The sequence below is a fragment of the Momordica charantia genome (genome assembly GCF_013281855.1).
Source record: "Momordica charantia cultivar OHB3-1 chromosome 5 unlocalized genomic scaffold, Mcharantia_2.0 BLBB01000005.1, whole genome shotgun sequence".
In the NCBI taxonomy this organism is placed as follows: Eukaryota; Viridiplantae; Streptophyta; class Magnoliopsida; order Cucurbitales; family Cucurbitaceae; genus Momordica; species Momordica charantia.
Genome location: NW_028275163.1, coordinates 6504985 through 6528809, shown reverse-complemented (window position 1 = coordinate 6528809; position 23825 = coordinate 6504985). Strand labels below are relative to the sequence as shown.

The 23825-nt window shown below is 39.2% G+C and overlaps 4 protein-coding genes across 4 annotated transcripts; 3 read left to right on the top strand and 1 right to left on the bottom strand.

Annotated features, from left to right (window-relative positions):
- Positions 1 to 1496: 1496 nt before the first annotated feature.
- On the top strand, positions 1497 to 3838 carry LOC111009162 (akuammiline synthase 2). Its single transcript, XM_022282125.2, has 2 exons — positions 1497 to 2343; positions 3099 to 3838. The coding sequence occupies exons 1-2, from the start codon at positions 1530 to 1532 to the stop codon at positions 3656 to 3658; spliced, it is 1374 nt and encodes a 457-aa protein (XP_022137817.1). The 5' UTR covers positions 1497 to 1529; the 3' UTR covers positions 3659 to 3838.
- Positions 3839 to 6264: 2426 nt separating this feature from the next.
- On the top strand, positions 6265 to 8252 carry LOC148211200 (uncharacterized). Its single transcript, XM_088123914.1, has 2 exons — positions 6265 to 6806; positions 8114 to 8252. The coding sequence occupies exons 1-2, from the start codon at positions 6265 to 6267 to the stop codon at positions 8250 to 8252; spliced, it is 681 nt and encodes a 226-aa protein (XP_087980040.1).
- Positions 8253 to 8433: 181 nt separating this feature from the next.
- On the top strand, positions 8434 to 9768 carry LOC148211199 (uncharacterized). The gene is made up of 2 exons (XM_088123909.1): positions 8434 to 8745; positions 8827 to 9768. Exons 1-2 carry the CDS (start codon positions 8434 to 8436, stop codon positions 9766 to 9768), a joined length of 1254 nt encoding a protein of 417 aa, XP_087980035.1.
- Positions 9769 to 17954: 8186 nt separating this feature from the next.
- On the bottom strand, positions 17955 to 19668 carry LOC111009425 (akuammiline synthase 2-like). The gene has a single exon (XM_022282500.2). The coding sequence runs from the start codon at positions 19508 to 19510 to the stop codon at positions 18107 to 18109; it is 1404 nt and encodes a 467-aa protein (XP_022138192.1). The 5' UTR covers positions 19511 to 19668; the 3' UTR covers positions 17955 to 18106.
- Between the last annotated feature and the right edge of the window lie 4157 nt (positions 19669 to 23825).

Sequence of the window (23825 nt, the reverse complement as noted above, 5' to 3'; positions counted from 1 at the left end):
CCGCTATATCATGACCTAAATGCCCGTAAAAGGGGTGTGGTTGTTGGGAAGAAGAGGGGTTCGATGATGAGGAAGGAAATGAATGTACCAAATCTGTGGGTCTCTGGAATGGGGGAATACAAGCTGTGGGCATACAACTCGAGGACACGTTTTGGCCTACATGATATGGGAAAGAAGGCATGTACGTTTCATTCTCATGTACCTGCTTTGGCGTAGTAGATATGTATATAGGCAATTCAGAAAAATTCACCAGTTAAAAAAAAATTCAGGTCATCGTCATCAGTTATCTCCATTACACAAACTTTAGTTTTAAAATGATATATGCGTCTAATTATAATATCGAACTGAAGGGGGTTTATATTACTCAATCTATACACGTGACCTACAAATTCTCTGTACGTGGTTGTACTATCCACTGTCAATCCTCTCGTGCGACCACCAACGTAATCTTTTTCACTATCGTTCCATTCTCCACCAAATGTTATGAAGACACGAGGCATTCTGCAAATAGATAAAATCAAGTGAGATAAGAATATCGTCCAAAAAAAGTGGTAAAAAAATAACAAAATACATGTCGTCCCGGACCAGTCTTGGTCCGAGACATATCCTGGACCACAGTGCTTCGAGATTGGTCTGGGATGTATCCCGGTTCACTCCCGAACCATCTTTCGATCCGGGATTGAACATGATTTGTCCGGGATTGAACATTCAATCCCGGATCTCGAAGCTTCAATCTCGGAACAATACTTGGTCCGGGATACCGACTGCATTTTTTTTTCTTTTTCCAAGAAGCCAAGTGAAAATGTATGAATGGAAAATATTTCAAATCATTTCAGAAATTTTTATGTTAACGTACCTCTAACTCTTCAAATGTGAAAATGTGGGGACAACGATTTTAGATAGTGTGGGGACAATGATCAAACACGTGACAATGTTTCTTTCCCGGATTTTAAAAAACGTGATCTGTGAGGAGTTTGGATGGTGTGAAAATTTTGGATTGTTTCAAACTCAAAACATAAGTAAAATATGAGGTTAAAAGTTTGGTGAAATGGTTGGGTGGAAGTTAATGGGGAAGTGAATGTATCATAAATAAGGATATATTTGTCTTTTCACTAAAGGTGAGTTCAAAATTAAGTAGAGGTGGGGTCAAAAATTAGGTTTTTTTGAAATGGGTTCATTTATCCAATTTGAACTATTGGTGGGTCAAAAATCCCAATTTTTCTGATACTTTTTAGAATATGACGTTGGTGGGCTGTGCGGCGATGACATGACAACGCTTTATACATACGAGAATTGGTAGTAGAAAAAAATCAAAGAGACAAAACGAGGTACAAAAGTAATAAATACATTGGTCGGAAACAAAGACCACGTGAAAATTGTTGTGAGACAACAGTTGTGGACTACAGTTGTGGACTACGTGGCTGCATCATGTTCTTTCAATTCCGACATATCATCTCTTTCTATATATATCCTCTCATTTGGAACAACAAACTCACTTGCATTAGTTGAAGAGAGAAAAATTTAGATTTATGGAAGTGGAAATCATCTCAAGAGAGATAATCAAGCCCTCAAAATCCCTTAACAATGGCCTCAAATCCTTCCAAGTCTCAATGCTCGACATCCTGGCTCCTAATTCTTACAATCCCATCATATTCTTCTACTCCATGAACAACAATAATCAACAACATTCTCATAATGCAACTTCAAGATTGAAGCTTTCTCTCTCACAAGCATTGGTTCGCTTCCCAATGGTGGCTGGAAAGTTCAAAGGAGACTCAATCCATTGCTCCAATGAAGAGGATGTGGGAGCTCTGTTTGTGGAGGCCAAAGCCAAAATCTCCATGGCTGAGTTTCTCAAAGCCCCAAATCTGCAATTGCTTGCAGAATTCCTTCCTCTCTCTAATCCAAATGGGCCATCGGAGAAGGCCTTCCAAATCACAGTCCAAGTGAATGTCTTTGAATGTGGTGGCATTGCAATTGGTGCTTATTTTTTGCACAAAGTCATGGATGGAACGGCCGGGAGTGCGTTTATCAGATCTTGGGCTGCCTCTTGTGAAGGGAGAGCAGGGAAATTGGTGTGTGGTAGTTTTGGTTTGGGTTCTTCTCTGTTCCCAAGGAGAGAAATTTGGGATGGCTATGGTGTGTGTTCTGAAGAAACTCCATTTGTGGTGAAGAAAGGAAAAAGTAGCACTACAAGAAGGTTTGTTTTGGATGCTATGGCAATAGCAAATTTGAAAGGCAAAGCTAAATCTGCAAGTGTTCCATATCCATCCAGGGTCGAAGTTGTAACTTCTTTGGTTTGGAAGTATGCCCTGAAAGCATCTAGATCATGTACATCATCCGGTAAGAACACGTTGGATTTGTTTAATTACTGTTTCTAATTAATCAAGGTTTTAAATGGGGATGCCGATAATGTCGAGTTCTCAACTGTATGGAAATGTCACTAGCGATGGATATTTCTATAAAAATTTAGAAAAATTATGAAAAAATAATCATTTTCCTATTTCTAAATTAATTAAAAATAATTAATCTTAATATTATTATGTAACATTTTGTTGATATTTTTTATATTTTGTCTATTTTTTTGTACTATAATAGCAATGTCAATTTGTTCTTCGTGTTAATGTCAAATCCATGAAAATATGTCTATGTCGATAGAAATGCTGACGTGTTAACGAATATTTAAAATTATGTTATTAATCTAAAGTTTTAAATGTCGATATTGATAAAAATGTTGAGGTCTCAATTTCATAGAAATATTGATAACATGTCAATATCAATAGATACTTCTATAAAAGTTTAGAAAAATTAAAAAATTAAAAAAAAATATAAAAAAATATTTAAATGGACAAATAAACATTTTCATGTTTCTAAATTAGTTAGAAATAATTATCTTAATATTATGTATATATTAGTGACATGTTGTTGATATTTGTCGTATTTTATCGATTTTCTTGTACTATGGTATAGAAATGTCAATTTACCTATTATCTCAATGTCGAGTCTATAAAAATATGAATATGTCGATGGAGATGTCGACATGTGACGGATATTTAAAACCATTGTATTAATAATATGGTATTATGTGACAATAACAGACAAGAAACTAGCTTGTGGTGAAGACCCAAAACGGGGATCAGCCGTGGTTCATTTTGTTGACATGCGAAGAAGAATAGAACCACCCTTGTCGGAAAATGAAGTTGGCAACATTTTATGGAGAAGCTCAACATATTATGAAGCATCAAGTTCAGACATGGAGCTGGCCGATCTTGTAATATTACTGAGACAATCATTGTCCAAAATCAACAATGATTTCATACAGAAAGTAACAGGAGATGATGGATTCGAGACTTTTTTGAAATCATTACAACAGTTGCATGAAATTTATGCAAAAAGCTCGGAGACATTTTTGTTTACAAGCTGGCGTAACATGGGATTTAATGAAGTCAATTTTGGGTGGGGAAGGCCTGCATGGGTTGCATGCGGTGGAACGTTTGGCGAGTCTATCGAAAGGAACGTAATTGTGTTGATTGACACACCAATCGGTGAAGGATTAGAAGTATGGATTACACTCGATGATGAAACAATGAACTTGTTGGAAAATGACCCTGAATTTCTCAAGTTTGCGTCTCTCAATCCGAGCGTAAAATTTGCTTGAATCCCAGAGATTTGTGAAGGGACAAAAAATAAAAGATTAGATATAATGAACTTGTTTTAGATTTCAATTAAGTAGTTTTGTGTTTTGTTTCCACCTTAATAATGAATAAGTGCCTTTATGGTGCATGTGGTCACAAATATTAACGTTTTGGCAAGTAAAAGGTTTCGTGATTCTATGTGATTGTTTTTCTATCCAATTGTGAGTACTACTTGTGAATAACCGCAATGTTATATAGTTTACTAAAATTATATTTAAGCTTTTACACCCTTATGAATATATAAATATGATATCAATTTGTAATTACCGATCTGAGAATAAGAAGGTACTTGAAAAAAGGAAAAGAAAAAGAAAAAGAAAGAAACTTGAGAAGAAGAGTTAGGCATGGTTTACTTGCACCCAATCGAAATGAAAATCGATAAGAATGGAAATCAATCGAAACGAGAATGTTATTCCTTTGATGTTATTTACTATAAAACTTTTGGAATCGGAATAAAAAAAATCTTTTAATGTTGTTGACAAAAACTATGTGAATAATAACCAAACATAAAACAAATTACAGTATTAAAATAGTAAAAAAAATTATTGTATTATTATTAAAGATAAAATCGAATGTGATGTGTTTGGGGGTAAACTTACCCGGGACACGTGGAGGACCATTATTCATGTTGGAAGAAATTAGATAAAAAGGATTGCTTAGGTCCACCTCGGCCTCGCCGAGGTGAACCGAGTTTGCCCCTTAAAAGATGAAGTATGGGCACCAAAGCTCGACCTGACCGTGGTCCGACCTGCTCGGAACCCGACAGGTCCGATATGAGAAAAGACATGTAACCGCCGGTCGTGTGCGCTGTCGGGCCCATTACCTATAAATAGAGGAGTTCATTTCACGCTCAGGTATCGAATCTCACCTCGAACTAAATAAGGAGTCCGATCTATACTGACTTGAGCGTCGGAGTGTTCACCCTCTTGTGCAGGTCCACTCTAGTGTACAGGTCGGAATCGGAGACCGGGTTCGAGCTCGATTCGTGAAGAACCGTTATGCAGATTCCTGCATAAACATTTGGCGCCGTCTGTGGGGAAGGACATCTAAAGTCATCCCGATCTAAAAAATATATATATACGCAAAGATGGTGCATCCAGCAAACTCTGCCAATACGACAGAACAGAGGGGTGTGAACGCTGACAATGGCCCTCAGCAAGACCTCGGTGCAAGAATAGTCGAGGACCATGTCCGAGCAGGGCAAGAGGGAGATCTGCCGCGAAGATCTGCCCGCCATGCGAACCAAGAGCTACCACCTGCTCACCCAAAACCCTCAAAAGCCAACAGAGGCCGAAGAGGGACGTCGAGAAAAACCTCCCAAAGGGCCAATCAGGAAGCAGACCCCGAAGCTCTGTCTACTCTCCAGCGCGAGTTGGATGATATGCGCCATCGATTGCGCACAATGGAAGAAATGTACGCCGAGGCAACGCGTGCTAACCGAACTGCGTCTCCCTCTATGGCTCCGGGCGCACCCGGTGAAAAGGGAGCTCCATCTATCCAACCTGGCGATCGCGAGCCCATTCCCAACGATGGGGGAGTGGATTACAGCTTGCGAGATAACGATTTGAGAAAGCATCTCACTGAAAAGAAGAAGAGAGCATCTCGGGAGCCGGAAGACTCTCCTTCCTACTCCCGAGAATTCTCCAACTCGAACCTAAAGGCTCAATCAAAATACAAGCCTATGGCACCAGAAGCTGTGATCCCGAGGGAAGAGATCGACCTGATGAAGCACAAGTTCGATGAGCAGGTCGAGGCGCTTAAGGCCAGGTGCGAGAAGAAAGACTGTTCGTTCGACGATGGCGACTTGGGAGAATCGCCATTCACCGCGGACATCCTGGAGGCTCCAATCCCTCCGAAGTTCAAGACTCCCGCCATGAAGCTCTATGACGGGTCTAAGGACCCTAAAGACTATGTTGAGGTTTTCGAGGGCCTCATGGACTTTTAAGCGGCGACAAATGCGATCTAATGTCGCGCCTTCTAGATAGCGCTTACCGGTAGCGCGCGCCTGCGGTACCGAAGACTGCCGGCCAAGTCGATCTCAACCTACTCCCAGCTGAGGAAGGAGTTCATCAGTCAGTTCTCCTTTCGGCATTATGATAGAAAGACAGCGACTCATCTTGCCACCATCAGGCAGAAGGAAGGAGAGACGCTGAGAGAATATGTCACATGGTTCCAGGAAGAGCAGCTTAAGGTCGTGCACTGCTCCGACGATTCGGCCATGTGCTACTTCCTCACCGGCCTGGCCGATGAGACCTTAACCGTAAAACTTGGAGAGGAAGCTCCAGCCACCTTCGCCGAAGTGTTACAGAAGGCGAAGAAAGTCATTGATGGGCAGGAGCTCCTCCGAACCAAGACTGGCCGACCTGAAAAGCAGATCGATCAGAAGAAACTTAGCCAGGAGAGGAGGAGGACCGATGTCAAGTCCAAAGTTAAGGGACCATCCTCCTCCAGTGGCAGAACAGAGTACCGAAGGTCGGAGGGCGGCTCCATCCGGAGCCGACCTTATGAACGGTATACTCCAACCACCATCTCCATCTCCGAGATACTCACGAACATCTAGAAAAGTGGGATGGAAAAGCTCCTCAAACGACCTGAGAAGCTCCGAGGAGACCCAGAGAAGCGCAACAAAAATAAGTACTACCATTTTCACCGCGACAACGGCCATAATACGACAAGCTGCTGGGAATTGAAGCGTCAGATTGAAGATCTCATTCAAGATGGCTACTTCAAAAAATTTGTGGGCAAACCGAAATCTAACTCGATCGAAAAGAAAGAAGAGAGGAAGCGTTCAAGAACGCCGCCTCGCCGGAATGACCGACCTGCGGTCATTAACACTATTTTCGGAGGTCCGAGCGGGGGCCAGTCCGGAAACAAGAGGAAGGAGCTAGCTCACAAGGCCAGGCGCGAGGTATGCATCATCAGGGAGCAGAAACCTACTTTCTCCATCACTTTCGGCGATGCCGATTTGGAGGGGATCCATTTGCCCCACAATGACGCGCTCGTGATCGCCCCTCTCATTGATCACGTCCTGGTCCGAAGAGTATTGGTTGATGGAGGCGCATCTGCGAACATCTTGTCCCTCCCAACATATTTAGCATTGGGATGGACCAGGTCACAATTGAAGAAGAGTCCAACACCCTTGGTTGGATTCTCTGGAGAATCAGTCTCCCCAGAAGGGTGCATCAACCTGCCGGTAACTATCGGGCAAGATGCTACCCAGATAACGCAGATGGCCGAGTTCGTGGTAGTCGACGGCAAATCGGCCTACAACGCCATTTTTGGGAGACCCATTATCCACTCATTTCGAGTTGTTCCTTCCACATTGCATCAAGTCTTGAAGTACTCAACCCCTAATGGAGTGGGCACGGTCCGAGGTGAGCAAAAAACTTCAAGAGAGTGCTACGCGTCCGCGCTCAAGGGATCGTCGGTATGTGCCCTGGAGGAACAAATCAATCGTGGCAAGCAGCAGGAGTTAGAGACCGACCTGCCAAAGGAAGGCAAAAGGCAGTTCTCCCCGCCAACAGAAGAGCTCGAGCTTGTTCCTTTACTTAGCCACGAAAAACAAGTAAGCATAGGAACCAAGCTGGGGGCCACTGACAGGGAAAAACTGATCAACTTCCTCAGGTCTAACTCAGACGTCTTCGCATGGTCTCACGAGGACATGTTTGGTATCGACCCGAAGATCATGGTGCATCGCCTCAACATAGACCCATCATTCCGACCTGTAAAGCAAAAAAGAAGAGGAGTGATGTAATTGTTGAGGAAGTAAACAATCTCTTGAAAGCTGAATATATACGAGAAATTCTGTATCCTGAGTGGCTCTCTAACGTTGTACTGGTTAAAAAATCCAACAGGAAGTGGAGGATGTGCGTGGACTTTACAAATCTAAATAAGGCATGCCCAAAAGATTGCTTCCCCCTTCCGAGGATCGACCAGCTCGTGGACGCAACAGCCGGGCACGAGCTACTCACCTTCATGGATGCCTACTCCGGATACAACCAAATTAAAATGCATATACCAGACCAAGATCACACGGCGTTTATAACAGACCAAGGTCTGTACTGCTACAAGGTGATGCCTTTTGGCCTAAAGAATGCGGGTGCGACCTACCAAAGGATGGTGAACAAAATGCTTGCCAAGCAGATCGGTCGGAATATGGAAGTGTATGTGGACGACATGCTTGTCAAGAGCAAGCAATCAAAGTCGCATCTTTCCGATCTGACTGAAGCCTTTGGAGTGCTACGGAAGTACCAAATGAAGCTCAATCCGACCAAGTGCGCCTTCGGAGTTTCCTCGAGAAAATTCCTTGGTTTTATGGTAAATAACCGCGGGATTGAGGCTAACCCAGAGAAGATAAAGGTCGTGCTCGAGATGGAGGCACCCAAGACTCTAAAGCAGCTTCAGTGCCTCAATGGCAGGATTGCAGCCTTGAACAGGTTCGTGTCAAGATCGACGGACAAGTGTCTTCCGTTTTTCAAAGTTCTTAGGAAGAAGGGACCAGGAAGAAGGGACCGTTCGAATGGACGGAAGAGTATGAGCAAGCGCTGGGGCAGTTGAAAGACTATCTCTGCTCGACACCTCTACTCGCAAAGCCATTACCAGGGAAAAACTCCATTTGTACCTGGCGGTATCTGCTAGTGCCGTCAGCTCGGCACTGGTCAAGCAGGAGGGTGCGAACCAGAGCCCCGTTTATTACACCAGTAAGGCCATGACCGAGGCCGAGACTAGATATCCCCAAATGGAGAAGCTGGCCCTCGCTTTAGTTACCGCGGCCCGAAGACTTAGGCCGTACTTCCAAGCGCACACGGTCGTAGTACTTACAAACTTGCCCCTGAGGAACATCTTCAGTAGGCCTGAAACGTCAGGCCATCTAATGAAATGGGCAATGGAATTGAGCGAGTACGACATCCAGTTTGAGCCCAGAACTGCGATGAAAGGGCAAGCAATGGCTGATTTTATCGCAGAGCTCACTCCACCACCTCAGCTGGCCAAGTCCGATCTCCCTTGGACGATCTACGTTGATGGATCTTCCAATGAGAAGGGGTGCGGGGCAGGAATCCTCTTGCTCGCACCAGGAGGTGAGCGATTTGAGTATGCTCTGCGGTTTAACTTTCGGACGTCAAACAATGAGGCCGAGTACGAAGCACTCCTAGCAGGCCTGCGTGTTGCCAAAGGACTGGGGGCCAGTCACATAAAGGTCTTTAGTGACTCCCAGCTAATTGTAAATCAAATCAAGGAGGAGTACCAAGCGAAGGACCCCCGGATGGAAAAATATCTGGGCAAGGTCAGATCGCACCTCGCCCAGTTCAGGACTTATGAGGTAAGTCAAGTTCCAAGATCTAAGAACTCTAATGCAGACGCCTTAGCCAAATTAGCATCAGCATACGAGACCGACCTGGCTAGATCGGTCCCGGTCGAAATCTTGGACACACCTTCAATCTTGGAGCTAGATGTGATAAAGGTTGATACTCCATCACCCACTTGGATGGACCCAATCGTGGAGTTCATCAAAGGAAACCCACCGCAAGAGCCAAAGGAGCAAAAGAAGATGACGCGAAGAGCAGCTCGGTTCACGCTCCGAGAAGGAATGTTGTACCGACGTGGCTTCTCCCTGCCTCTCCTTAAGTGTGTGACTCCCGAAGAAGGCCTCTACATTCTTAGGGAAATTCATGAAGGGGTGTGTGGAAACCACTCTGGCGCCAGGTCGTTATCGGCTAAGGTAATTCGACAAGGGTACTATTGGCCCAGTGTCGAGCAGGATGCAAGGCAGTTTGTGAAAGCTTGCGACAACTGCCAGCGTTTCGCAAACATTATCCACCAATCTCCCAAACTGCTCACCCCCATCTCGACCCCATGGCTATTTGCCCAATGGGGGGTGGACATCATAGGTCATTTTCCTTTGGGCAAAGGACAAACGAAGTTCGCCGTGGTCGCTGTGGACTACTTCACTAAGTGGGCTGAAGCCGAGGCACTGTCCCACATCACAGAGTCCAGAGTCACGTCGTTCATATGGACAAACATTGTGTGCCGCTATACCCAATGCTGTCGTGACAGACAACGGAAAACAATTTGACAATGCAAAGTTCAAGGACTTTTGCAGAAAGCTAGGCATAAGCCACCTCAGCTCGTCCCCTGCACATCTAAAAGCAAATGGGCAGGTTGAAGCAGTAAACAAGATTATAAAGCGAGGACTCAAGCTAAGGTTGGACTCCAAAAAGGGAAGGTGGGCCGAGGAGCTACCTGAAGTTTTGTGGTCATATCGAACCACCCCAAGAGAGTCAACTGGCGAAACTCCGTTCTCACTAGCCTTTGGCTCCGAAGCCGTGGTACCAGTAGAGATCGGCGTACCAACAGACAGAGTAGAACAGTATGAGCCAGCGAGGAACGAGGAAGAGTTACTCCTTAACCTGGACTTTTTGGAAGGGAAAAGGGAAATGGCTCAACTGCGCTTAGCAGAGTATCAGAACAGAATGGCCAGACATTACAATACCCGAGTTCGACCTCGAAGCTTCCAAGTTGGACATTTGGTCTTGAGAAAAATTCAGAGTCATGTTGGCACCCTTGACCCAAGTTGGGAAGGACCGTTTGAAGTCAAAGGCATAGTCCGACTTGGAACTTATATGCTGGCCGACCTGGAAGGAAGAGTGCTTGCGCATCCATGGAACGCGGAGCACTTAAAGCGCTATTAGCCCTGAAATGTCAAAATCGTCCCAAAATGGGCTTGTCAAAATTTTCAAGGGGCGGAACTTTCAATAAATCGAGTTATTTAATTTCACAACTCCGACTTCGATTAGAAATTAAATGGGGGCCACGGACTCCCATAAGACTTAAAATTGATCAAATTCGATCCTCAAAACCCACGGGTTCGAGGTGCGATGTCAAAATCAATTACAAACCAAAATTCAATCCTTTGAAAGCTTAAGTTAAAGGTGCGATGTTGAAGGTTCAAGAAATTCAAACCTCTAAACCTACGGGTTCGAGGTGCGATGTGAATATTAACAATGGACACAAAAATCAACCCTTTGAACGTAAAAGTTAAAGGTGCGATGTAGAAAAGTTCCAATTGCTTCATGTTCTTTCGGACTTCCGAGTTTGAGGAGAAATATTAAAGGTTAATAAAAGAAACTCTCAAATCCAAACATTAGGTAAGAGGTACGGTGTGAAAAGAGTTATCTTGAAGCTTAGCCCAAAGTTAAGTTAAAGGTGCGATCCTTTAAGTCAGAGGTGCGAGATGAATTTATTCATTAGTAAGTTCCAGCTTACAAAAGTGAGTTCAAAAAGTTCAAGGAAAAAGCAATAGAAGAGTCAGAGCTAGATACAGAACTGCAATTAAGTATATGGAAGGAGGAATTCATTAGTTGGAGGACAGAGCCAAGGCTTATAGACCTTGCAGCTCTGCCCAAAAAGAGAGAATATATGTAAAGACAGAAGGAAAGAGAGTCTCAGCTACTTCCGAGGTGGGAGGACAGCTCGCCTTGGGAGCCTAGAAGGTTAACCTCCTGAGACCCATCCTGCTGGGAAGGAACCTCCTCTTGCGTTGTGCCGATCTCATTGGGCTCCTGGCTAGGAGCGTCCTCTTCTTCCATATCGGAGTAGTCAGAGTCTAGCTCCCTAACGTACTTGTCCACCAGCAGTTGGGGGCCAGAAGTCCCATTAGGCCCAGAAGCCCACTTCTCAGAGTATTTCTTCTTGAGGTCGCTGAGATCGATCCGAAGGTGAGGCATGTCGGCAGCAATGCCCTTCATCAAGAACTTGAAGCCGGCGTCGCTAAAGTCCTTGGCAAACCCATCGAAGTCTGGGTGTTGCCGGAACGACTCCTCCAGCAGTGGTCCACTGGTAAGGCGCTCCTTCAGGTCTTTGAGCTCGGCTGTGAGGCGCCCAATAGAGGCATCCTTCTCCTCAAGAACTTGGGCGAGATCGTCCTTCTCCTTCAGGAGCTGAAATTTCTCCTTCTCCAGCCCCTTGGTGATCGCATGGGCTGCTCGGAGGTGGGCCTTGTGCTTCTCACCCTCCTTCTTCAAAAGTTCGGCCTTGGCATCCACCTCGGCCCTTAAGATACCCACCTCGCCTTGGGCCCTTAGCAGCTCGCTCTTCAGCGTGGTGGTAGCCTCTAAGGCAGCAGAAGAGTTCTCCCTCTCCTTTGGTGTCAAAGCCTCCCTTCCATCCAGCTCAGCCTTGACCATAATAGCTGAATGAATGGAAGCGACAAACGCCTGTGAAAGTCAAGGAACACAATGATTAGATCAAGCTGAGAATCGAGAAAAGAAAAGATAATAATAAAAAGTGATGCAAAGCAGATCTTACCTCGGCAGCGTTGTCGATGGTCCTCTGCAGTACGGACCCAGGATCACTCACGAACTTGGATGCTCTCCTCAGACAGCGATCCAAGCATGTGGCAGAGATGCGGGACACCTGGTCCTTCACCGCAGAGCTTGACGGTTCCATCCTGAACCGCGTTCGCACGTCGGATGTTCCCCCCATCCGAGTTGCGGGGTCGTCCACGAGGTTAGCATGGCTCGCGGGCAGAGTCCCACGAGCCCCAACCTCCGAGAAGGAGGAGGTCTTCTTCTTCTTTCTTCTTCTCTTCAAAGGAGACTCTCCCCTCGCCTCGTTCAGGGGAGATACGTCAAGCGCCTCGAACTCCTCCCTTGGACGCTTCTCTTCAGATCGGCCCCCAGACAAGTCCAGTTCGATCACGGGGGTGGGAACTGTAGAGGATGGCCCGGAGTTACCCTGAGCCTCAATCCGTGGCACCGAAGGCGTCACTGGTTCGGGGCTCACCACGGTCTTGAGGGCGTGAGCACGGCCCTTGGACTTGCGCTTAACACTTCCAGTGAATCCGCACACCATTGCTGCAAAATAAACAAGTATAAAATTAAGGATCAAAGGAAAAATGAGATCAAGACCTAGGTCGAGCACGACTTACCGAGTTTAGAGTTCGGCCTTGAAGCTTCGATTGGCCGAACTAGAGGGTTGTAGTCAAGAAGCCCCGACTCCAAGAGAAGCTTGTTGGTGACCAAGGTTCCGATCTTCCTGCCCTTGGGGAAGTTCTCCTTGTAGAACTTGAGTGTGTCGAAAGTGGCTTGATCGAGCTCGGGGATCGGTTTGATCGACACTGCACAAAGTAAACAGAAAGTCAGAGTTAGACATGAATACCAAGAAACTAAAAGGAAAAGAAAGTAAGGAAGACTTCATACCTAGGTTCCCAACCTAGCAGGCATGTCAAAAAACGCATGACCTGATTCGTCCCTTGCCAGCCACTCTCCAGAGGCAAAGAACCACTTGTCTACCCATCCTTTGATGGAGGTCAGCCCCTTAACTATGCCACCCGCGCCCTTCCTTGTGCACATGTAGTACCGACCTGGTTTTTTGGCTATCCTCTTAGCCTCAAAACACCCAAGAAGCTGGTCGACACTTAGCAACTCGGCCTCATCCTCATCCCGAGCTCGCAACCAAAAAAGAATGGCTAAAGCAAAAATGACACCCCACCCATTGGGAGCCACTTGAGCAGGTGCCAGTCCGGTTCGGTTTAAGAACTCCTGAGCAAAGGGATGAAGGGGAAGTCTGAGGCCGTACTCAAACATCTTCAAATAAAGAGTGACCCATCCCTCTGGAGGATTGTCAGCTCTTTCCCCTTCCTCCGGAATCCTAAGGAGGATGTTATTTGGAATGTTAAACCCCCTACAAAGGGGTCCAAGGTAGTGCTCGGGCATCCTAGAAGGGTACTCCAGACCCTAGCCCGAGGTGCAGGTATCGCTATCTTCTTCATCATCTGAGAACCTAAAGTTCTCTATTTCTTCTAGCTCAGACTCTAACCTACGAGCTAAGACCTCCCCAGAGTCACTTGGCTTGGGGGGCGAACTACTTATTGTCCGATCTACACTACCCAGGCTATCGCTGCTGGAGGGGGAAGATAAGAAAACTACCATTTTTTGAAAGAAGAGTAAGAGCAAAGAAGAGTGACTGACCTAGAGAGAGGGTTCGAGCTAGTTTCAGATTGAACTCCAGAAATTCAGGAAACGTAAGGTTTGACCTGAAGTTTCGGGACTATTTATAGCTGATCGGAAAAACCTCTGCGCCGTACTCGTGTAATCAACGAGCGGCTGAGATCTCCTCGGGATACGCAACGGCGAACGCTTGAGTACTCCGACAACCTGGCAGGTCGAAACGTATTTCGCAACGGTCATATTCCCTCCACAAGTAGAAAGTCGCCACGTGTCCAAAATAGATTCGAATGAACTTCTCTGTCAGGTCGAGATCGAACCTAACAGAGAGGGGCCAATGTTTGGGGGTAAACTTACCCGGGACACGTGGAGGACCATTATTCGTGTTGGAAGAAATTAGATAAAAAGGATTGCTTAGGTCCACCTCGGCCCCGCCGAGGTGAACCGAGTTTGCCCCTTAAAAGATGAAGTATGGGCACCAAAGCTCGACCTGACCGTGGTCCGACCTGCTCGGAACCCGACAGGTCCGATATGAGAAAAGACATGTAACCGCCGGTCGTGTGTGCTGTCGGGCCCATTACCTATAAATAGAGGAGTTCATTTCACGCTCAGGTATCGAGTCTCACCTCGAACTAAATAAGGAGTTCGATCTATACTGACTTGAGCGTCGAAGTGTTCACCCTCTTGTGCAGGTCCACTCTAGTGTACAGGTCGGAATCGGAGACCGGGTTCGAGCTCAATTCGTGAAGAACCGTTGTGCGGATTCCTGCATAAACAGTGTATTTTGCTATACACCTCGTGCATTGCACCAATAAGATAATAAAGCTTTTTTTTTTTAAATAAATTGGTTACTGTTCTTTGTGCACCAAACAATGACATTTATGATAGGGTAATAAAAAAAAAAGGATAAAATGTAGTACAAAGTAATAAATTCATTTGTGGAGAAAGCAAGACCACGTGAAAATTGTTGTGAGATGGGTGTGGGCCACGTGGAGCCACATCATGTCCTTTCAATTCAAGAGTATCATAAAACAGAACTTCATTCAAAATATAAATGATGAGGTACTTTCTTTTAATAAAGTTATTTCCCCTTTGTAAAAAAAAAAATGATGAGTTACCAAATAACCCTATTCATTTAAAGTACGGTCTTGTTGGGAAATTGTGGACCCAAAACTCCTAAAATAAACATTTTTGTCTTTAGGTTTTATTTTATAACAAAATGTGTTTTTAAGCTGCCTAACTCAATTTCAGAAGCTTTGCTGAAGAGAGAAAAAATTTGGAGTGCGGCGGCAGTGGTTGTTTTGGCAAAGAATGAAGAAACGAGAAATTGGTCTGTAGCATCGTCGTCAGTCCATTCTCTTGAGGTTAGTGAAGTTTTTCATTATGTATTCTTAAGGAGCTATTGTCGTAGTGCTTACAAGCTAGGTGGCCATTGTTGTGACATCTAGAGAAAGTTTTATAGAGCATTTGTGAGATTCATGTATTTATCTCAATATCATAGTAAAATTCGTTGTCGCGGAAGACTGGACGTAGCTCATAGTTAGGGTGAACCAGTATATAAATTGCTTGTGTCGTTTCTGTGCTTTCCCTATTTTTCTCGTATTATTGTGGTTGGCTGAACTGTTGAAGGGGAAAATATATATTTTTCCAACACGTCCTAATTGTGAAATTTCTTGAAATCTAAGTTACCAAACATAACATTAGTGTTGTTGTTTACATCTTTCCTTTTTATGTTTTAGATTTCAATCGAGGAATGTTTTTGTTGTGTTCCCACCTTAATATATAATTTTCATTCTATATTGCATGGGACACTATAAATTTAGTCAAAAATTTACCGGTCAAAGCGAACATAGCTCAACGGTAATTAGCATATATATTCAATCAAGAGGTTGTAAGTCCGATCCTTCACCCCAACATGTTGGTACTAAAAAAAAAAAGATTTGAGACATAGATTTGACTAATCTCATGCGACTTAAATGTATCACATAAGTCTTGAGCTACTTCAATTTTAATCTGAAACGGTGGAAGAAAACATCCTTTTATAATAGAGGTTGAAAAAAAGTTATAAATATTTTGAATTCCATAACTTATGAAATTATAATATTCTAAATAAAATTGCTCAAATTAAAAACATTATAAATAAAAAAAATACAATAATTATAAAAGAACAATAAAAAACAATAGTAACACAAAAACCCAAAATCGTAACTATACACTTGTCTTTTAGGGGCCGTTTAATTTTTGGGAATGCATATACCGGAAATTTCAGATGTCCCGAATTTTAGATGTCCACATCTTCAGATGGGCACGTTTGTTTCGTAGGAAAATATATAAGGATGTCGAGGAATATCTCGATAGTCACGTTTGTTTTGCAGGATTTATTCATGGGAATGTTCTAAATTTATATAATGTTCCAAAAACGCCCTTATGAATATTCATATAATTTATACATTAATCTAATATAATTTGCATTTATATAATAGATTTTCTCAAAATTAATTTAATATTTTAGGTTTTTTTATATTAATTGCGTATATGTATTAATTTTTGTATGTTATTAGGTATAATTCATATTAATATAAGACTTTTTAAAAACTACTTAATATTAAATATAAAATTCATTTTCAACTTTGATATTTTTTTTTAAAATACAATTATATAATTAATGTTATATGTGATAAAATTCATTTATTATATTATCAAATTATACTCTTTTAAGAAGAAAAATATCAAAGGTAAACTGATCGTTAAAAAAATGTTGCTTTAAAATTATGTATTTAAGATAATAGATATTTTTCATAATAATTCATTCAAAATATTAAAAGTAAATAGAGATATTATATAATCTAATTGAAGTTTAATTTATACGTACATGTAATACATAAATATACTTAATTGCTTATTAGTCAAAGAGTATATTAATTTATTTAAACTATAAAATTACAAATAAAACCAAAGAAATTTGATAATAGAAAATATATGAAAAAATAAGGAATGGGTAAAAATGTCAACATAGGATGCCATCAACATGGGAATTATGGAAACCCATATTTCAAAAAGGCACCCAAATCGACTCGGATACCTTTCAAATGGGCATCTGAGGATACCCGGACATCTCGAGATACCCGAGTATCTTACATTATTACTACAAAACAAACGTGGGAATCCAGATGCGTGTCTCACGGGAATGTTGGATTCCCACAAAACAAACGGCCTCTTAGAGTACATATGTTTACCGTTGATAATTGCTTGACAAATACTATAATTAAACTTCATAAAATTATGGAACGGTAATGTCGCAAGCTAGTACTCAAGATATATAGATTTGATACGTATATCTCTTGCAACTTGATCAACGTGCTACCAACATCTCAAAATATTTTTAAGATTGAATAATCTTTGAGAGATTTTTTAAGGAACCAAAAGTAAAGAAGTCTATTTTTATAGTAGTAGAAGATAAAAAGTTACAAAAACTTTTGAAATTCTAGTATGAATTATAATTAAAAATAATAATTTTATGTTGTGGAATTTTTTTTTGCATGGTAACCTTTTAAATCCTATGTATTTATTAGAATTGTTAAATTAATCATCAATAATTAATTTAATGTTATAATAATATATTAATGGTATGGTTTGTAAATTAGTAAATTTAGTGAAACCGAGCATAACTCAAGTGGTTAAGGTACCTATCTTTGACCAAAAAATATTTTTCCTATCTCCTACCTTTTTAATATAGTATAGATAATATTATCTTGGCTATTATTGTGCATGTATCATTACATGAAAAAAAATGCATAAATAAAATAAAATCCACATTCAATGGGTAATTCAATTTAAATATCTTTTTTATTCTAAAAAGAATAAAATGAGAAAAATGAGGGAGAGAGGAAGTTTTTTTTTTTTCTTTAAGTATAACGAGAGACATGAGATTGGAACTCAGAGAAATAAGTAATTACTTGATGAATTGTGTTATTCAATATCAGGAAGAGAAAGTTCCAGATAAAAATTATTTAATGGTTAGGTCAAAGAAAGAGATATATACTGATCAAAGTCGAGTTTGAACCTCCATCCTTACCTTGTTGAAAAAAAATCAAAGAAAAGAGATCAAATTTAGAATGAGTTTAGGAAGATTTTTGAAAAAATGTTATTAAGTGAAAGCTTGGAATAAACATTAATTAAATACTTTTTCAAAAAATATATTATTTTGTTTTTAGAATTTCAAAATCAGTTTAGATTAACATAAATATCTCCACGTTTTAAGCTAGGGAAGAGGGGAGAAAGTTATGAAGATGAGAGAGAGATGGAGTTATATGGGTGGATTAAACAAAGGAAGAGGTGGATTTTTTTTTATTTAAGAAATTATTATTCCAGTCTCAATTAACAACTTAATTCAATTTTAATGGAAGCTATTGAACTTCAACATAATTCAATTAATTAATACATCATGAACAACGCTTCGGTTAAAGATTAGAGATTCAAATCTTCAACCTCGCCTTTTATAGAGATACTCGGATTCAACGATGCAAACTCGAGAAATTGTGGATTTTGTTGTAAAAGTTTCATTTTCTTTTGATCGAGTACCATCCATGCCTCTATTCCATCGCCCGATGGGGTATCCAACAAAAGAATAAAATCCTTGGTTATAACATTTGAATTCCCCGCAATGCCAATCCATATAGGCTTCCCCCATCCAAAATCGACCTCATTCAAATCCATATTTCTCCAACTTGTGAAAAAGTAATAATTTGGAACTTTAGATGGAAACTTATTTATCTCACCAAGCAACTCCAAAACAGCTCTATTTCCGTCATTTCCCATCAACCCTTTTATGAAATCATTGTTGATTTTTGAAAATGATTGTCTCAACAAAACCACTAAATCCCTTAGCTCCACTTGAGTTTCATAATTTGATGAACAATAATGAGCAACCATACCCCACAAAACGTTCCCTATTGAGATTTCAGGCAATGGCGGCTCCATTCTCTTTCTCAAGTTCACCACATGTGACAAAGTGGATGGCCTTTGAGAATCATCATCATTTCCCATAGATGTAGCTTTCAATTTCATGGCACAATTCCAAATAAATCCAGTTAATGCTTCAACACTGGTTGGATTTGGAACCTCAGTGGATTTTGCTTTCGCTTTTAGATCTGATATTGCTTTCGCTCCGAACACGAACCGTTGCAAACAACGGTTCGGTTTGGAACTCGAGCATATGTCGTCTACTCCTTCGTGTATTTGGTGATGAAAAGACAATAAGTTTGTTTGGGGAAAGAGCGAGGAGAATGTTTTGTAGTTGGAACATACCAAATTTTGAGAAGAATTATCCAAAGACCCTTTATTAATGGATGCCCAAGATTTGAGAAAACAACTAAAACTTATCCCATCCATGAGCTTGTGCAACAAACAAAGAGAGATCACAATTCCACCACAGTTGAAGATGTTGGCTTGAGCAACAATCTGAGCATATTCTTCTGTTGGTTTAGTGCATTGAATAGAACACGGGAGGAGTTTCGTTAAAACCTCATTGTTTGGTTCTTTGAGGATGTCGGAAATGTTGCAGTTAACGGTTGCTTCGATAAAGACAGCTCCTTCGTCGTTGCTACAACGAATGGACGTGTTGGTGATTCTTCCTGCCAACAAGAAAAAATTAGTTAGAGTTTTTGATAGAGAATTTTTCAGTGTTGCGATTGCTTTCTTTTGGTTGTGGGTCTCGAGATCATGTTTGTTTTTGATGGGGTAGAAAAATAAAAGAGGAATATAAAGTGGAGGAGACAATTGGTCGATAAGTGAAAGTTCGAAGGTTTTAAGGTGAGGGGGAGTTGGGGAAGAGGGCATAATAGTTTCTCTTGACAAAATTTTCACCTCCATCTTTGCTTTTCTCGAATAACAAACACAAAAGTTTCAAAAAAAAAAATTGCACTATAAAATCACAACCGGTAGATAGTAACATATATAAGCATGGTGCTTGACGCATTGATAAATAAGAGCCAAGGTAAATACTAAATGATTTAAAAGGGAATGAGGGTATGCATGGTGGCCAGCTACTTAGAATTTAGGGACCGTTTGTTTATCGAGGAGAATTTAGAAAACTTGAATTTCAGATCCCCGAGACTTTAGATGGTCATATAGTCATGTTTATTTTCTAGGAAAATTTATAAAGATATCTGTAAATATTTGGATAGTCACATTTGTCTTGTAGAATTTATTCTTGGGATGGTGTTAAATTTATGAAATGTTCCAAAAATGCCTTACGAGTATTCTTATAATTTATAAATTAGAAATTTAAAAATAAAAGTAAAAAATTTTTTTGAGGTAAAAATAAAGAAAATTGATGAAAGAAAATATGTGAAGAAAAAAAATAAAGGGCAAAAATGTAAAGTAAGATGTCTACCGTATGAGTATCTTAGGATACCCGAGTATCCTACATTTCTGTCGAACAAATGTGGGAATCCAAAGCCCATCCAATGGGAATTTTAGATTCCCACTAAACAAACAGCTCCTTAATATATTCTACGAGTTTTCTTGCCAACTAAATATAGTAAGATCCAACTATTGTTTTGTGAGATTAACAAAGGTGCAGATAACTAGTTCGGACGCGTTAAGTTAGAATAACAAGAAAACAGGTATATTAAATTCTAGATCGAAGATATCCACGTAGTATTAGAATTCAACTCTCATTTTTCTTGTGGAGATTAAAATGTAACCCGCCTAGCCTGTAGCGTCCTAACTTTTATTAATTACTCTATAATCATGCTATATTAAGAAATAAAATATTGGTTAAAGTATCCATCTTAATCTTTATAATTTGAGTTTGATTTCAATTTTGATCCCAACAAATTGACATGTATGTCATTATAGTCATTTATGGTTTGTTTAAACATTCAACAAACGTTTCTACTAGAATTGTTAACAATTTTCATACTTATAAACAATGTTAATATATATATATATATATTTTAGTACAATGTTAATATAATGTATGTGTGAAGGTTAAATTTACTAACTTATATTAAAATAAGAGAAAATAGGGTTATGCAGCAAACCTTAAAACCATCTTTTTTATTATAACATTCGGGGTTATTGGGAATTCGAATTCATGAGATTTTAATTAGAGATATATACCTTAACTAATTGATCAGTTATATTAAGTTTAAACCTAAAGTCATTCACTGAAATAATTACTTTAATTTTTTTTTAAGTACAACATGTCGGGGTGGGAGATCAATTCACAATCTCGTGGTTGGAGATATATGCTAATTACCGCAGAACTATACTAGTTTTCGCGAAATAAGGACTCTAATGTTTATTTTTGTTAGTTAATCTTGATAAGTCATTCACATCATTAATATTTTAAATTTTTTTTTTTAGAAACATTAATGTTTTAATTATCTAATTATGACTCAAAAGCACATATATTAATTAATTTTGCAGTTGGTATCACGTAACCTTGCTTTTAAACCTACTTTTTCAATGGCTCTTGTAGAAGCTTTCACCTTCCGTTTATTTTCCTTTTATATTTTCAATTGGCTTAATTTTACTTATTTATTTATTGAAATAAATAAACAATTTTATGCTTTGAGATCTCTTTAAAGAAAAAAATTATATTCTTGGGAGATCCTATTCTTGATAACTAACATTTTATATTATCAGCATAATCAAAACTAACAGTTAAGACATTAGTGTGAATTATTAAGCTTAGCAAAATAGTTAACTCTAGTTCTTCTTCAGGCTCTTAAAAGCGAGGTTTATTACAGGTGCACCATATGGGCGAGGGAGTTGTTGTTCGAGTCCTAAGCTGGCGCTCATTTCGACTTAACACTTGTTTCTTCATTGATTTGTTTTCTCCTTGCTCGGATTGTGAGCGTGTGTTTTTTTCTTTTGTTCTACATACTTTTGTTTCGTCATTGTTTAATTAGTTCATTCTGATCCTAATATGTGGGATTGGTCCTATAGGGTAGTACCTTGATCTCACATAATCCTATAGAGTAGTGCCTTGATCGCATCACGTTGTGAGATCCTCTTTTCTTTTCGCTTTTAATATATTTAGCTCTGCAAAAAAAAAAAATAATAATAATAATAAATAAATAAAGACATTAGTAATTTTTTTTTATATAGGTTGAAACTTCTTGTTGTGAGTGTGGTAGCATTTTTAATGGTTTATTTTCTATTACAACAAGTCATTTTAGATTAAGTTACTATTGGTATTCATATCTTATTAAGTAGGTAAATTATTGTGAACAGTAAAAAAGTTTGGATTAAAAAAAAACTGTCATAAATAATTGGGACGCATTTTTGGCGGGAAAAAACGAAACTTTTCGGTTTTTGTAAGTTTTATGACAGTTAAAATTTGTTACGAAAACTGAATTTTCAATGACAGTTAAAAAATGTCACAAAAAGGTGGAGCCGCGATTTTGACGGGAAAAAACGGTGATATACAAAAATTTCCATGTTTGATGACATTTTATAATTGTCAAGAAAAATTAAAAAAAAATTCAAGTATTTGGTGACAGTTACCTAGACCATCTTGAGAATCTATGACATACGAAAAATGTCACAAATGATTGTGAGCGCGTTTCATTTCAGTCGGAAAAACTGCAGCTTTATGGATGATATTAATTATTTCGGGATTCTCTGGTTGTATCGAATATAGATTTATGATTAATAGTTTCCCCAAATACTTCATGAAATAATTAGAAAATGATATTTGGTATGGTGATCTGCTTACCCTGCTTAATTATGCCCTTCCTCCTCGGTCCCGAGTCTGGGCCTAGTAAATTTCAATTATTTTCTCAACCATCTAGTGTGTGTATGTCTATTTTATCATATTATAGAACATATGATATTTCTAACTCAATTAATAATAACTCTTATGGGTTCAAAGATTCAAAGGGATTTAGGTTAATTGAGAGCTGGGAATGGTCGCCGCTTGAAATCAAAGCTGCTGAAATTGTGTTAAAACCCTTCTTTGATTTTAAGAATTTTTTTTATGACTCTTAAATTAGACTTTATTTGATAACCCTTCCTTCTAAATTTTTTATTTTCTAAAATTATGCTTACTTCCTCAACATGTTTTAATGTTTTTCAATTTTCTATAAATATACATGAATTTTTAGCCAAATTTTGAAAATAAAAACAAGTTTTTAATTTATTTTTTTTTCCCAAAATTTGGCTTAGGAAACACATGAGGAAGTATATAGCTAAAAAAAATACATAAGTGAAAGTACATGGTATTGATAAACTTAATTAAAAAAAATTAAGAAAATGTACAAGGGATTGGTTTCAAATACTATTATTTAATAAAGCTAATATACTAAATATATAACCAATATATTATTTATTGATATTTAAACAACGGTATTGGCATAAAATCAATTAAAGCATAGTCAACTAAATGCATGCATTGAACTTTACTTTTTAGTTCAAGCATGAGGATTTGAAGTTAAATTAGTTTTTTTTTTCTTTTTGAGTACGTACCACATAAAGTTAAATTAGTTAATACTAAAGAGGAGGCTTTTGCAAAAATTTTATAATAATAAGAAAACAGACTATAAAAGGATTTTTTATTTTCTGAGTTCAATGATTTTGAGGTAGAACTTAAGAAATCGAACCAACTACTTTTTAAGATGATAATAGATATTTTATCTACTAAGTTATGCTCTGCGTAGTTCAAAAAAAAGTTTTGATAATCTTCTTTTATGCATATATTTTAATCCATTATTTTTAATTGGAATTAACTATGTAATAAAAAGTATTAAATATTATGTCAATTATATATTTTAAATTTAGTTCATTGACTTTATTTTTTATAAATAGATAGGATTTAATATTTTACCTTAAGTCACTTTTGAAATCAGTGTGGTGGGAGAAAATTGTTGACAATCTTAAATAAAAGGAAAAAAAATACATTTTTGGTGTTCCTGGAGTTTCAAAATATATACTTTTGGTCTTAAAGTTTGGAGTAGGTATCTTTTTGTTCATTGAAATTTCAAAATATAAACTTTTTGTTCCTATAATTTGAAAAAATGTTCTAAATAGTCCCAATATTCTTTAATCATTAGTTTACTTAACGAAAAGTGACAGGGTAATTAATAAGTCACTAAACTTTTAACTTGATATTTTTTATAAAATGAGTTGTGTAAAAAAAGAAAAAAGAAAAAAGAAATTAAGTTTTACATATTTTATT

Bases quoted from the DNA above. Each gene is read 5' to 3' on its own strand.
- LOC111009425 (XM_022282500.2), bottom strand. From the start codon at position 19,510: ATGGAGGTGAAAATTTTGTCAAGAGAAACTATTATGCCCTCTTCCCCA.
- LOC111009162 (XM_022282125.2), top strand. From the start codon at position 1,530: ATGGAAGTGGAAATCATCTCAAGAGAGATAATCAAGCCCTCAAAATCC. The intron at 2,344-3,098 runs GTAAGAACACGT...TGACAATAACAG, and splicing joins TAGATCATGTACATCATCCG to ACAAGAAACTAGCTTGTGGT.
- LOC148211200 (XM_088123914.1), top strand. From the start codon at position 6,265: ATGGAAAAGCTCCTCAAACGACCTGAGAAGCTCCGAGGAGACCCAGAG. The intron at 6,807-8,113 runs GTCACAATTGAA...CCTCAATGGCAG, and splicing joins TTAGCATTGGGATGGACCAG to GATTGCAGCCTTGAACAGGT.
- LOC148211199 (XM_088123909.1), top strand. From the start codon at position 8,434: ATGGAGAAGCTGGCCCTCGCTTTAGTTACCGCGGCCCGAAGACTTAGG. The intron at 8,746-8,826 runs GCAGGAATCCTC...TCAAACAATGAG, and splicing joins CCAATGAGAAGGGGTGCGGG to GCCGAGTACGAAGCACTCCT.